This window comes from Bufo bufo, chromosome 2 (genome assembly GCF_905171765.1).
Source record: "Bufo bufo chromosome 2, aBufBuf1.1, whole genome shotgun sequence".
Classification (NCBI taxonomy): Eukaryota; Metazoa; Chordata; class Amphibia; order Anura; family Bufonidae; genus Bufo; species Bufo bufo.
The window spans coordinates 474,272,214-474,288,217 of NC_053390.1; the positions used below are offsets into that span (position 1 = coordinate 474,272,214).

At 45.5% G+C, this 16,004-nt stretch overlaps 1 protein-coding gene across 1 annotated transcript in view; it reads left to right on the forward strand.

Moving 5' to 3' along the window:
- Positions 1-7,300: 7,300 nt before the first annotated feature.
- LOC120990938 (chromatin assembly factor 1 subunit A-B-like) overlaps positions 7,301-16,004 on the forward strand; it is a 147,526-nt gene continuing 138,822 nt past the window's right edge. Inside the window, exon 1 of the mRNA XM_040419830.1 lies at positions 7,301-7,467. Coding sequence (XP_040275764.1) covers positions 7,404-7,467 — 64 coding nt within the window. The 5' untranslated portion in view covers positions 7,301-7,403. The remainder of the gene's footprint in view (positions 7,468-16,004) is intronic.

Consider the following 16,004-nt stretch of genomic DNA (forward strand, 5'->3'; position numbering starts at 1 on the left):
GCAGAGAGTTCCATAGTCTCACTGCTCTTACCGTAAAGAATCCTTTTCTGTGTTTGTGTACAAACTTTCTTTCCTCCAAACGCAGAGGATGTCCCCTCGTCACAGTCACGGGGATAAATAGATAATGGGATAGATCTCTGTACTGACCCCTGATATATTTATACATAGTAATTAGATCTCCCCTCAGTCGTCTTTTTTCTAACGTGAATAACCCTAATTTTGATAATCTTTCAGGGTACTGTAGTTGCCCCATTCCAGTTATTACTTTAGTTGCCCTCCTCTGGACCCTCTCCAGCTCTGCTATGTCTGCCTTGTTCACTGGAGCCCAGAACTGTACACAGTACTCCATGTGTGGTCTGACTAATGATTTGTAAAGTAGTAGGAATATGTTCTCATCACGGGCATCTATGCCCCTTTTGATGCAACCCATTATCTTATTGGCCTTGGCAGCAGTTGCCTGACACTGTTTTTTGTAGCTTAGTTTGCTGTTTATTAAAATTCCTAGATCCTTTTCCATGTCAGTGTTACCGAGTGTTTTACCATTTAGTATGTAAGGGTGACTTGCATTATTCCTTCCCATGTGCATAACTTTACATTTGTCAGTGTTAAACCTCATCTGCCACTTATCTGCCCAAGCCTCTAATCTATCCAGATCCCTCTGTAGTAGTATACTGTCCTCTTCAGTGTTAATTACTTTACACAGTTTAGTGTAATCTGCGAAAATTGATATTTTACTATGCAAGCCTTCTACGAGATCATTAATAAATATATTGAAGAGAATAGGGCCCAATACTGACCCCTGAGGTACCCCACTAGTGACAGTTGACCCAATCTGAGTGTGTACCGTTAATAACCACCCTCTGTTTTCTATCATTGAGCCAGTTACTTACCCACTTACAGATGTTTTCTCCCAGTCCGAGCATTCTCATTTTATATACTAACCTTTTATGTGGTACAGTGTCAAATGCTTTGGAGAAGTCCAGATACACGACATCCATTGATTCGCCGCTGTCAAGTCTAGAACTTACCTCCTCATAGAAACTGATTAAATTAGTTTGACATGACCGATCCCTCACGAAGCCATGCTGATATGGTGTTATTTTCTTATTTCCGTTAAGATGCTCTAACATAGCATCTCTCAGAAAACCTTCAAACAGTTTACCCACAACAGATGTTAAACTTACCGGCCTATAGTTTTCAGGCTCTGTTTTTGGACCCTTTTTGAATATTGGCACCACATTTGCCATGCGCCAATCCTGTGGGACATTCCCTGTCAGTATAGAATCTGCAAATATTAGAAATAAGGGTCTGGCTATGACATTACTTAATTCCCTTAGGATACGGGGGTGTATGCCATCCGGTCCTGGCGATTTGTCTATTTTAATCTTTTTAAGTCGCTGTTGTACTTCTTCCTGGGTCAGACAGTACACTTTTATGGGGAATTTATTTCAACATTCAGCATTTCATCTGACAGTTTATTTTCCTTTATTTTAACAGCTTTGCTTTCTCCTCGTCGCTCTCTGCGACTCCCCCCTCATTACTCTTTAAAGGGCCGACACCTTCAGATTTATACTTTTTAACATTTATATAATTGAAGAACATTTTCGGGTTAGTTTTACTCTCTTTGGCAATTAATCTCTCGGTCTCTAGTTTGGCCGTTTTTATTTGATTTTTACATGTTCTATTTTTTTCCTTATAGTTTTTCAGTGCTTCCGTGCTACCCTCCTGTTTTAGTGTTTTATATGCTTTCTTTTTGTCATTTATTGCTTTCTTTACAGTTCTGTTTATCCACATTGTTTTCTTTTTGTTCCTTAACCTTTTATTCCCATACGGTATGTACCTTTTAGGATGCTTTTAAAGATATCCCCTTTTGTGGCTGTATTTTTATTTGTGAGGACTTTATCCCATTTAGTTAGGCCTATGGCCTCTCTTAGTTGGCTAAATTTAGCTTTTTTGAAGTTTGGTATTTTTGTTCCTCCCTGTAGAAACGCTCTTTTGAATGATAATTGGAAGGTTATTACTTTATGGTGACTATTTCCCAGGTGTCCCCCAACCTGCACGTCTGTTGTTCTGTCAGGTCTATTGGTTAATATTAAGTCCAGTATGGCCGTCCCTCTAGTCGGGTCCTGAACCAGTTGAGAGAGGTAATTGTCTTTGGTTATTGCCAAGAACCTGTTTCCTTTATGAGATATACAAGTTTCAGTTTCCCAGTCTATAACTGAGTAGTTGAAGTCCCCCATAATAACCACCTCATTATGATTTGCCACCTTGTCTATCTCATTTAGTAGTAGATTTTCTGTGCACTCTGGTATATTAGGTGGTTTATAGTAAACTCCTATTAGTAATTTATTGTTCTTTTTAGCTCCATATATCTCTACCCACAGTGACTCCACATGTTCATGTCCCTCACTTATATCTTCACGGAGTGTGGGCTTTAGACAGGACTTTACATAAAGGATTGTCACCACAACTTGCCTGTAGTTGATAGGTTCAAGTATCTAGGGGTGATGATCACCAAGGAATCACAGCTCTCATACGTATTGAATATTGAACCCCTTGAATCCATGTTTCATGATAAATTAAAAACATGGGAGTCCCTTCAACTGTCAGCTATGGGAAGATTAAACCTCTTGAAGATGGGGCTGCTGCCCAAAGGTCTATACCTGCTGTTCCACGCGTGCACCCCAGTTCCCCGAGGCTTCTTTAAGCGCATTCATGCTCTGATTGCGGCCTTTGTCTGCGGCAAGTCCAGAAGAAAGCTTTCACTCCCGGTTCTTCAGAGATCGAAGCTGCAGGGAGGTGCTGCCCTTCCAGACTTTTTACTTTACTTTATAGCAAGCCAGCTGAGATTTCTGAGGTACTGGGTCACTGAGGCTCCACGGCCTAACGCAGAATCCTACTTACAAGACTATCTGCAGGTATCTACGTTGTGGCCTGTCTTGGAGGGCTCTCGCCATTTACAACAGGATACTCTTCCAATACACAAGCTAGCCCACCAGGTATGGCAGGCGTCCAAGCTGAATACCTACAAGGACTTACCCAGTGAAATCCCCATATGGGATAATTGTATGTTCCCTCACCTGGTACGGTTGGAAGGGGTTTCTGAGTGGAAGAGGCACGGGATACTAATGTTGGGGGATTTATATGAGGGTAGACAGTTTCATTCTCCCAGATACAGGACCATTTTCTGGTGCCGCGTACCCTTTTCTACAGGTACCTTCAGCTGCGACATGCGCTTCAAGCCCAGTTCCGAAGTGGGAATAGGAGTATATCTAAGTACCCTATCATTGGAGTTCTGAAATCTCAGGGCCCTAGAGGGATAGTGTCAGCCTTATACACACACTTGCTTGACTGTCGTATGCTGGTGACCCCGTTGGCTGTCGAGGGCAGGTGGAGGTTGCTTATACCTTCTTTATCCACTGATGATTGGGAGGAGGCCTTAATTGCCCCTACCAGAGTATCACCCTCTATAAATAACAGGATGATTCAGCTTTTTATCCTTCACTGCAGCTATCTTACTCCTACTAGACTTCAAAAGATGGGTAGGATTGATCACTCCAGGTGTCATAGGTGCGGTGCGGAGGGTGCCAATTTCTGGCACATGATATGGGACTGCCCAATCATTCATCTGTATTGGGTCTCGGTTCTTAAGACCATGGTCCCTCCGACACTGCAGCTGTGCCCCAAGATGTGTATCCCGAGTGTTGTAGACGAGGACTCGTGGACACACTATCACAGAATCTTTTTAGAAGAAACCTTGTTCTTAGCCAGGAAGGAGATTGCCCTATGATGGATGGGAGATTCCCCCCCCTCAAAGGGACAATGGCTCTCTCTTGTGAATAATGCAGTCTCCATGGAGAACATAGTCTATAAACACAGAGGGTGCCCTCAAAAATTTGATAAGGTATGGGGAGCTTGGTGTGCATCTCCACTCACTTGGCATACTTTGCGCGTGCACTCGACAGCTGTTGGCCCTTAGGGATCCTTCCTCCCATGAGATGATCTTTTGTGGGATGGTGATATATCCCCTAATGCTTAGCTCTCTGTGTATGCTCTATGCCTGTACTGTTTGGAATGTGTGTCTTTCCAGTCACTGCCATGTATCTCTTATAAATGCAACTCCAGCTAATTGTCAATATAAATATGTGAAGGTGCTGTACCTGCATTTATAATTGGCCCCTGCGCGAGTCGTCATGATGTCATGTGTATGCCATGCTTGTCTTATTCTCCTTTAATAAAACGAGTTAAAAAAAAAAAAAAAAGACACCCCAAAACACATTGCCCAACTTCTCCTGAGTACGGCGATACCACATGTGTGACACTTTTTTGCAGCCTAGGTGGGCAAAGGGGCCCAAATTCTAAAGAGCACCTTTAGGATTTCACAGGACATTTTTTACACATTTGAATTTCAAACTACTTCTCACACATTAGGGCCCCTAAAATGCCAGGGCAGTATAACTACCCCACAAGTGACCCCATTTTGGAAAGAAGACACTCCAAGGTATTTCGTGATGGGCATAGTGAGTTCATGGAAGTTTTTATTTTTTTGTCACAAGTTAGTGGAATATGAGACTTTGTAAGAAAAAAAAAAAATCAAAAAAAAAATTAAATCATCATTTTCCACTAACTTGTGACAAAAAATAAAAAGTTCTATGAACTCACTATGCCTATCAGCGAATACCTTAGGGTGTCTACTTTCTGAAATGGGGTCATTTGTGGGGTTTTCCTACTGTCTGGGCATTGTAGAACCTCAGGAAACATGAAAGGTGCTCAGAAAGTCAGAGCTGCTTCAAAATGCGGAAATTCACATTTTTGTACCATAGTTTGTAACTTTATAACTTTTACCCAAACCAATAAATATACACTTATTGCATTTTTTTTTTATCAAAGACATGTAGAACAATGCATTTTGAGAAAAATGTATATAGAAATGTAGTTTTTTTTAAAATAATTTACAACTGAAAGTGAAAAATTTCATTTTTTTGCCAAAATTTTGGTAAATTTCGATTAATAAAAAAAAAATAGAAATGTCAGGAGCAATGAAATACCACCAAATGAAAGCTCTATTAGTGAGAAGAAAAGGAGGTAAAATTCATTTGGGTGGTAAGTTGTATGACCGAGCAATAAACCGTGAAAGTAGTGTAGTGCAGAATTGTAAAAAGTGGTCTGGTCATTAAGGGGGTTTAAGCTAGGGGGGCTGAGGTGGTTAATCAGCATATTTGGATGTGCTAATATACATCTGACCACTATCAGCCACATTTAATTTTAGGGGTGCACCGAAATGAAAATTCTGGTCCGAAACCGAAAATTCAGGATGCCCTTGACCGAAACCGAAACTGCCTTTTTGCCCAAATACTTTTAAAATACTTTTTTTTTAATGATTGGCGCTGTTATGGAGAGGGGGATCTGTGGGTGGCGCTGTTATGGAGAGAGGGATCTGTGGGTGGCGCTGTTATGGAGAGGGGGATCTGTGGGTAACTCTGTTATAGAGAGGGGGATCTGTGGGTGGCGCTGTTATGGAGAGGGGGATCTGTGGGTAGGCGCTGTTATGGAGAGGGGGATCTGTGGGTGGCGCTGTTATGGAGAGGGGGATCTGTGGGTGGCGCTGTTATGGAGAGGGGGATCTGTGGGTGGCGCTGTTATGGAGAGGGGGATCTGTGGGTGGCGCTGTTATGGAAGGGGGGGGATATGTGCACTGTTATGGGCATAACAGTGCACAGATCCCTTTCCCCATAACAGTGCACAGATCCCTTTCCCCATAACAGTGCACAGATCCCTTTCCCCATAACAGTGCACAGATCCCCCCTCCCCATAGCAGTGCCATAGACCGATCCCCCTACCCATAACAGCCCCGGCCCTGCTGCTCACAGCATCACTCACTGCATCTTTATTTTACCTTACAATCGTGACGCTCCAGTAAGAACTCTGCAGGCAGAGCGGAGGGCGGCGTAACGTCACTTACGCACGTGACGCACCTGCTCCGCCCACTTTATGAATGAAGGAGGCGGAGCAGGCGCGTCACGTGAGTAAGTGACGTTACGCCGCCCTCCGCTCTGCCTGCAGAGTTCTTACTGGAGCGTCACGATTGTAAGGTAAAATAAAGATGCAGTAAACCGCCCGCCCGCAGATGGTGGGTGACAAATCCTACACCCCATATTTTCGGCCGATATGTAACAATATCGGCCGAAATGGATTAGGTACATTTTCGGCCGATATTTTCGGCTGCCGGAATTTCGGTGCACCCCTATTTAATTTCGTTTATTTTGTCATTTTATTATATGTCATTTTATGATGCTCCAGTTGATTCTATTTTATTAGTGTTTAATAAACAATATTGTTCATATATTTGCTACCCTAGGCTCCTTGATATTTGAGTGCCCCTCCATTTCTATTTTCATTGAAATTATGGGTATGTCTGGGTTCAGCTCTAAATCCGGACAACCCCTTTAATCAGGAAATTATGTATAACCCACAATGACGCCAATAAAAACCACAACTTGTCCCACAAAAAAAGAAGCCCTCATACAGCTATATAGACGGAAAAATAAAAAAGTTATAGCTCTGGCCCAATACAGGCTGGTCACTAAGGGGTAACTGTCATCTAGATGAAAATTCACAGCTACAAATAAGTGACATACCTGCCACATGAAAGCACAATAAAACTTTTAGCAAAGACACTCACAAATGTGCGCTACTGCTAAAATGTCCTAGTGGGTACATGGAATCAACATGCAAGTGCTCTCTACTGGGTGCAGCAATAACGCCACTGCCCTCATGACTATATTCTGCGAAACGATTAGTCTCATCAGGCAGAGTTTTGGCATCTGCAACTGGGAGTCCCCAAAACTGAGGACACGCCCCCTGCTGCTTGATTGACAGTACCTGACAATTAGAGTAGCAGAAAGCACAGAGGATCTGGTTCCCCTACTGGAGTAGTGACTGCGCCTGCACAGTGGGCGTCCTCAGCTTTGGGGACACCTTGTCACAGGTGCAGAACTGAACCATTCTTATTGTGGTTCACACTGCAGTAAAAAGTCGAGAATATCGCGAATCCAAACCCATTCAGCACCTGAGGCAGCACCCAATTCGCCTCAAGGTAAATATAGGAATGTCTCCTATGGTCAACAGAAAGATTTCCGCCGCCAGAGAACAGCCAATGAGCGCGCCCGCAGCTGTCACCAATCTTACTGCAGAATCGCTCCAAGCGTCCCTTTCATTGGTTGCTTGAATACGTCGATTAGCACGTGACCGCTGGGCCGCTCGCCTGCGTCAGGGGAAAGTGTGCAACTAAAAACTTCCCGCCAAGCAGAATCGCGCGCGGAGAAGCGGCCGGAAGGGAGAACGCTGAGGGGGAAAAGGGATAGGGGATAGGGATCTTACAAGCTGAACGGTTCGTTGTTAAAATGCCTGGCAGAGGAGTAGCGGGAACGGACGAGAGGGGGGAGAAGATGAGGCAGCATTTGACAGGTAATTTGTGCTGTGTTATATTGTGGATCTTTTGTAAATATTATATTGTGTTAAAAAAACAAAAACAAGCTGCTTTGCCTTCACCTTGTGTGTCCTGGTCTCCTATTCAGCAAAAATACTAAAACTGTTTATGTTGTACTTTCTATTTCCTTTGCACAGAAGTAGGTCCAGGCTTTAGAGTTCATTGACCGCTGCCATAGTTTTAAAAGGTTCCTTTGTCAATGTCTTCTGCTTTGAGAAGCCACAATGTCAGGGTTTCCTTCGTATGCTTTGAACCTTCTTTCCACAGGGCACACATTGGTGGTACCTGGAAGGCACCTGCATAGTGCACAGAACCTTTCCAGTGAGTTATTCACTTCACTCTGCATCCTGCGCCATTCTGGGTTTTCTGTCTGATTTGGAGACCATATCGAGGTTCAGATATAGCTGGGTTTTGCAGAAACGAATCCAAACGTCCACCTGAGCATAAGGCCTCTTTCACACTACCGTTTTTTTTCTTTTTTCGTTTTGCAGTCTGTTTTTTGCGTTTTGTATACGGAACCAATTATTTCAATGGTTCAGCAAAAAAAAACGGAGTGTTCCGTATGCATTCAGTTTCCGTATTTCCGTTTTTCCGTTCAAAGATAGAACATATCCTATAGTTGGCCGCAAATCACGTTCCGTGGCTCCATTAAAGTCAATGGGTCTGCAAAAAAAACGGAACACATACGGAAATGCATCCGTATGTCTTCCGTATCCGTTCTTTTTTTCCTGAACCATCTATTGAAAATGTTATGCCCAGCCCAATTTTTTCTGTGTAATTACTGTATATGCCATACGGAAAAACGGAAACACAACGGAAACTAAACGGATCCGTTAAAAACGGACCGCAAAACACTGAAATCGACATACTGTAGTGTGAAAGAGGCCTTAGGATTAGTAATGTTCATGTTAAGCTACATTCACATTAGGACGTCTTGCAAAAAAGAAGGCATAAATATTTTGTCTGACAATATGATGGAAAACATAATAGAAATCTGATGGCCCACCTTATAGTCAGTAAGGTCTGCCTTTTGTCATAAGCAGTGCTTCTCTCTAGTATGTGTTCCTATACCAGAATACAAAAATTGAATATAAGCTGTATAGGTAAGGGTACTTTCACACTAGCGTTTTAGTTTTCCGGTATTGAGTTCCTTCATAGGGGCTCAATACCGGAAAAAACGCTTCTGTTTTGGCCCCATTCATTGTCAATGGGGACAAAACTGAATGGAATGCTCCAACATGCGTTCCGTTTATTTGCGTTCCCAGACCGGAGAGCAAACCGCAACATGCTGTCCCCCAACGCAAGTCGATGGGGACGGATCAGTTTTCTCTGACACAATAGAAAACTGATCCGTCCTCCATTGACTTTCCGTTTTGACAGTGTTAAAGATAATACAACCAGATCTGTTCATAACGGATGCAGATGGTTGTATTATCAGTAACGGAAGCGTTTTTGTTGAATCCCACCAGATCCAGCAAAAACGCTAGTGTGAAAGTAGCCTAAACCAACTAAACGAACAAGAATTGTCTTAACCCCCTTCTAGCTCCGCATCCCTTCTTTCCCACTGTAATATCCCTCATACTGCTAGGTTAACAAAAAATGAGTCACAGCTTTTGAAATGCAGAGATGAAGTGTGCTTTAGGCCCGACATATACAAATGAGTTTATTTCGAGAAACTGCTTGTCAATGTGATTTTCCGTGCTGACCTCTGTTCCTCTGACAGGATCACACAGAATTATACTGATTTATAATGCTGTGTTCTTGAAAGTCCTGGGATCTTAAAGGATAACTCATATTTTCGTCAAAAAATCTATTTTAGCATATGTTACGGCTGCAGCAGCATTATGCATAAAGCAATCTTTAGTTTCTTCACTTACCACTGTTTTCCTTGAGTTTTTCCCTTAGTTACGGCTGTTTTGAATCCTACATTATGAGGATCTTCTCAAGATGGCTCTTCTGCCAGTTCTCTGAGGCCAAAACTTCATTCCCTCAGGTCACATACTAACTTGCTAGCCTGCCAGCCAATCAGATTGGATTACTGAGAGACACGCCTCCTCACTCTGAAGCCTAATGCAAGCATGCAGTGTGAAGGACCGCCCCTCTGTCTTCCTAGCCGGAGACAGATGAGCCATAGCAACGGTCTTTTAAGGGACAGGGGACATTAATAAAAGCTGTTGTTATAAGGTATTTACAGATCTTTCGACAATCATTGACAGACTAAGGCTACTTTCACACCTGCGTTCAGGTGTCCGCTCGTGAGCTCCGTTTGAAGGGGCTCACGAGCGGCCCCGAACGCATCCGTCTGGCCCTAATGCATTCTCAGTGGAGGCGGATCCACTGAGAATGCATCCGCCTGCCAGCGCTCAGCCTCCGCTCCGCTCAGTGAGCGGACACCTGAACGCTGCTTGCAGCGTTCGGGTGTCTGCCTGGCCGTGCGGAGGCGAGCGGATCCGTCCAGACTTACAATGTAAGTCAAGGGGGACGGATCCGCTTGAAGATGACACCATATGGCTCAATCTTCAAGCGGATCCGTCCCCCATTGACTTTCAATGTAAAGTCTGAACGGATCCGCTCAGGCTACTTTCAGACGTAGAAATTTTTCTAAGTTATAATGCAGACGGATCCGTTCTGAACGGATGCAAACGTCTGCATTATCGGAGCCGATCCGTCTCATGAAACATCAGACGGATCCGCTCCGAACGCTAGTGTGAAAGTAGCCTAACTCAGGTATTCATGCATAGCTCTAATAAACTAGCAAATAAAATACAAAATGACAGTTAACCTTTAACATAATGCTGTTGTTTCAGTTTAGTAAATTAGACCATATCCTGTTCTTGTCTGTTTTTTGGACAAGAATATGCATTTGTAATATATTTTGGGGACTGCAGAAGGTAAAAAAGCGAGAGGCACCCAGCTGGAATCTGTGTTTTGTGGATCCGCAATTTGCAGACAGTTTGCATGAGGTTTTATGCCGTGCAGTCCTGTCAGATTAGCAGAGGTCAGAATGGGAGCTATGACTGCCACCCGCTGCGAGTTTATGGCATTGAACTCGTTTGTCTGTGTCTGGCCTTAAAGGGAACCTGTCACCGGGATTTTGTGTATGGAGCTGAGGACATGGGTTGCTAGATGGCGCGCTAGCACATCCACAATACCCAGTCCCCATAGCTCTGTGTGCTTTTATTGTGTAAAAAAAACAATTTGGTACATATGCAAATTAACCTGAGATGAATCCTGTTCCTGACTCATCTCCGGGACAGGACACATCTCAGGTTAATTTGCATATGTATCAAATATTTTCTTTTTACACAATAAAAGCACACAGAGCTATGGGGACTGGATATTGTGGATGTGTTAGCGGCCAGCTAGCAGCCCATGTCCTCAGCTCTATGCACAAAATCCCAGTGACAGGTTCCCTTTAATGCTTTTTATATTGATGGTGTATCCCCAGGATAGGCTATCAGTATCTCAATGGTGGGTGTCAATCACCGTATAACCCCATGATCAGCTGTTCTGCAGTATCATTTGTGCTGTAACTTCACAATTCGATTGTCCAGTGCATGGAGCTGGTAAGTGCAGCGCCACTCTCATTCACTTCAGTAGGAACACTGCTGCAATTATCAACTTTGTAGTTCTGGCAACTACAGTACTTGGACCGAAATGCCACGGAAGAGCTCTGTAGTGCTACTGTGGCCTTCCTCTCTGTCTCTGCTCTGGATCTTCCGGATTGCAGACCCATTCAAGTGAATGTGTCCGCATCCGTGATACGCAGTGCTAGATCCATCTCGTAAAGGAAATGAACAGCACCTAACGGACCCAATTAAATATAATGCTTTACCGACGTCGGTATTAAGCTGTCCCCAATGGGGCTCACAATCTAAGGTCCCTATCAGTAGGTCTTTGCGTGGGTTTTTTCCTCCCACACTCCAAACACGGGGAGACCATACTCCATGGTGCCAATCGATGATTAAGGGTATTTTCACACTTGCGTCAAAGTTTTCCGGTATTGAGTTCCGTCCTAGGGGCTCAATACCGGAAAAAAAGGATCAGTTTTATCCTAATGCATTCTGAATGAAAAGAAATCCGTTCAGGATGTCTTCAGTTCAGTCCTTTTACGGTAGTTGGATGGAGAAAAAAAAACGCAGCATGCTGCATTTTTCTCTCCGGCCAACAATCCGGAACAGTTGCCGGTTTTCTGCCAGATTCCTATACCTTGATAGAATGCTATACCCCCGAAGTGATGCAGCCGCATCGGAATCAGTTGGAGGGTCTGTGTGGATCTATGCAAGTGCAAATCGTAAAAATAATTGCACCGCCGCGGGAGAAGTACCTACTTCATTTGCATGCACAAAACCATACACCGCACGTGCGCACTCAGGGACCGCACTCAGCTCTATGTGGTGACCCCACCACCCCAATATCCTGCACTCAGCTCTGCTATGTCTTGAGGCTGAACTGCTCCAGATGTGTCCGTGCGTGCGCACTCAGGGGTAGGGAGATTGGATGGAACATTTTGCACTGAAAAATCTACCTGAGTGCGCACACGCGGTGTACGGTTTCGCACATGCAAATGAAGTAGATGCTTCTCCCGCGGCGGTGCATTTATCTTTACGAATCCAGTGGATCTGCGCTTGCGCAGATCCACACACACCCTCACACACACGGCCTCTTCCAGCTGATTCCGGTGCGGCCACGTCACTTCCGGGCCATGTGGTTTGGGACTGTGTGAGTGCTGCTGGCTATGGGGAGCTACAGTTCATTGAGGGAACCATGAATGCCCACATGTACTGTGACATACTGAAGCAGAGCATGATCCCCTCCCTTCGGAAACTGGGCCTCCTAACAACCCCAAACACCTCCAACAGGGCTCCAGGCTAAAAAAAAAAAAATATCAAGGAGCCATTGGCTCCTAACCTAAAAAATTTAGGAGCCAAATTAACATTTTAGTCGCCAAATTTAAGCTACATGTAATTACGGTATAATAAAAGACATGTCTTACCTAGGGTTGTCACGATACCAAAATTTTGACCATGTCGATCCCATAAAGTATTGCGATACTCGATACCACGTGAAAAAAATAAAACACCAAAAAAGCCGCGTGCATTCCACTTTTTATGGAACGTCTAGACCATAATAGAACAGTCCGATCCTAATTTTTGTTGGAACAAGGTCACAAAAAAATGGCAAATTGCAAGCTTTTTTTTTTTTCTGTTACGACGTTCACCACATAGGAGATTTTTTAATATTTTAACAGTTCGCACTTTTTTTAGTGTGGAGATATGTAATATTTATTGTTTATATATTTTATATGCAAAATTGTGAAAGGGGGTGATTTAAACCTAATATATATTATTTTTTCCCCTTTAGGGGCTAGAACGTGGGATCTTTTCATCCCTTGTCCTATTCACCCTAATAGATATCTATTAGGGTGAATAGGACTTCACACTCTCCTTGCTGCTCTGTGCATAGTGCACACAGCAGCAGGGAGCCGTCTATGGCAGCCAGGGCTTCAGTCTGGCACCGTTTGGCCTCCGTTCCGCTCAGCAGGCGGACACCCGAACGCAGCTTGCAGCGTACGGGTGTCCGCCTTGCCGTGCGGAGCCAAACGGATCCGTCCAGACTTACAATGTAAGTCAGTGGGGACGGATCCGTTTGAAGTTGACACAATATGGTGCAATTTCAAACGGATCCGTCTGACTAACTTTTACACTTAGAATTTTTTCTGAAATATAATGCAGACGGATCCGTTCTGAACGGATCCCATCGTTTGCGTTATAGGAGCGGATCCGTCTGTGCAGACACCAGACGGATCCGCTCCGAACGCAAGTGTGAAAGTAGCCTTACACTGCTGGGGCTCCGGTCAGAAGCTGCCACTGCACCACCAATGAGGACAGGACCCTGTGGCCACTACCACCAATGATTATAATAGTTATAATACTGGGGGGGTTGGGGGTGCACTGCGCCACCAATGATTCTACTTTATATTACTGTGGTTAAGGGGGGGGGTTTGGGAACTGCGCCACCAATGATTATACTTTATAATACTGACGGGTTAATAGCGGCTGATCGCAGCGCGCAGTCATAGAGGCTGCCTGTGTTTGTATTCAGGCATACACTATATTTATTGGTGGCGAAGCGCCCCCCCCTCCCCTCCCTGCTATCAGTCCATTGGTGGCAGCGTCGATACAGGGGGGGACTGCCTCCTCCCCTGTGCTGCTGAGGAGAACATGGCAGCGCGGGCCATGTCAGTTTAACTCGTGTGTTAAAGAGGCAGAGCAGCGGAGGGTCTAGGTGCAAATGACCACTGCCTTGCTAAAGAAACTGAAGGTAAAGGTGCTGAACTGGCCAAGCATTTCTCCAGACCTAAACCCTATTCAGCATCTCTGGGGCATCCTCAAAGGGAAGGTGGAGGAACGCGCACGGTCTCTAACATCTACCAGCTCCGTGATGTTGTCATGGATGCACGCACATAGTCCAGTTAATATGGATTTTTTCCATTTCATCCACCATGATGGCCACAATGAGATTGACTCTTGACCTCTGTAGGGGCAGGAACACATGAAGAGAGTTTAAATTCCTCCCTACCCCTCCACCACCTCAGTGCTTTCCTGCCCCTACAGGGGCCAACATGTGGAGAGAGTCCTCTGGTCGGGACGGTTGAAGTATCCCATTCAGGATTTTTTTTTCTACAGGAATCTCCTGCTGTCCTCCCACGGCAGGGGCTAAGGCTGGACAGCATGGAGCATCAAGGACCCTTGTCCCGGCCTATGCTGGGGCATGCGGTCCTCCCTTACCTTGAGACCTCCTTCCTCTCTGCGGGAAGCAGTCTGGGGTGCCGGCTTCACACAGAGGTTCGGGTGCTGCGTTCGGCGTCCTCCTCGCTTTCACGTGACCGGCTAGGGGGGTAGGTGTGGCGCATGGAGCACATTCATTAGGAGGCGGGCCGCGCCCATGCACCTATGCAGACCTTAGTGCGACGCAGGCACACGCCGACAGCCCAGAGTGCAGCTTTTATGACGTCTGGGGTAGGGGTGGGCGATATAGACGATATAGGCGATATGCGATATAAATTTGTGCCACGATATGGATTTTGAGCATATCGCCTATATCGCCGGACCGCGATATGATCCTGAGCCGGCACAGTGGAGAAGGAGAGAGTCCCTCCCTCCCCACTGTGCGCGGCTGCCGCTGACCACCAATGACAAAAGAGGAGGAGGGGAGGGACTGACAGTAAATCATTGAGTTTTCACGATCTCAGTGAGCGCGTGAAAACTCAAATCCGATGGTATATTCTAACCCCCAGGCGTTCCCATGGTGACAGGGACGCTTGCCTGGGGGTTAGAACATACAGGGCCACGCCGCTGACAGTAGAACATTTAAAAACTAATCAGTAACTTTAACTTTATTAATTGGTGATCTCTTTACTGTATACCTTACTAGGTCTTAGCTCCGGTAACTAGTGATGTCCGGTTCATGAACGAATCGTTCATTTGAATCGATTCAGTTCAGTGAACCGGAGGAGTCGATTCACTTGAATGATCCGATCTGTTTGAACCGGCTCTCAGTCCCAGCACACAGACACTGCAGACAGAGACGCTCAGCTCACCACCTCACGCTGGCAGCAGGAGCCTGAGGGAGGGACTGGGGAGGAGTCAGTAATATGATCTTACAGTGGAAGAGCTGCTTCTGCCAGCCCCTCCCCGCCCACCAACCAATCACCGACCAGAGCTGAGGGGGCGCGGCCAGCACAGCACAGTAGCAGCTCTGATGCGAGTCCTCGGAGTAGTGCAGGGTCAGGGAGTCTAAAGGAATCGAATGAGTCACAAAAATCTAAAGATCCGACTCAGTCAGTGACTCATTCGATTCATTGAGTTAGAAGAGCCGGGAGTCAGACTGTAGAGCAGGTCACACTGAGGCTGTCGGCTCTTGTTGCAGCAGTGATAAGGAGCAGAGAGATAAGAGAAGGGACAGATGACACAGAGTTTAGATTACAGGATGAATTAAATTAACCCTTTAGAATCAAATTGGCTTCTCAGGAGATATATATGTTAAAGGCATATATAGGCAGTACTACTGAATGAGATGCCTTTAACATATATATCTCCTGAGAAGCCAATTTGATTTGTGGGATCTGTGGATGGCACCGTTTAGGGGAGGGGGGGGGGATCTGTGGATGGCACCGTTTGGGGGGGGGGGGGGGGAAATCTGTGGATGGCACCGTTTAGGGGAGGGGGGATCTGTGGATGGCACAGTTTAGGGGAGGGGGGATCTGTGGATGGCACAGTTTAGGGGAGGGGGGATCTGTGGATGGCACAGTTTAGGGGAGGGGGGATCTGTGGATGGCACAGTTTAGGGGAGGGGGGATCTGTGGATGGCACCGTTTAGGGGAGGGGGGATCTGTGGATGGCACCGTTTAGGGGAGGGGGGATCTGTGGATGGCACCGTTTAGGGGAGGGGGGATCTGTGGATGGCACCGTTTAGGGGAGGGGGGGGGATCTGTGGATGGCACCGTTTAGGG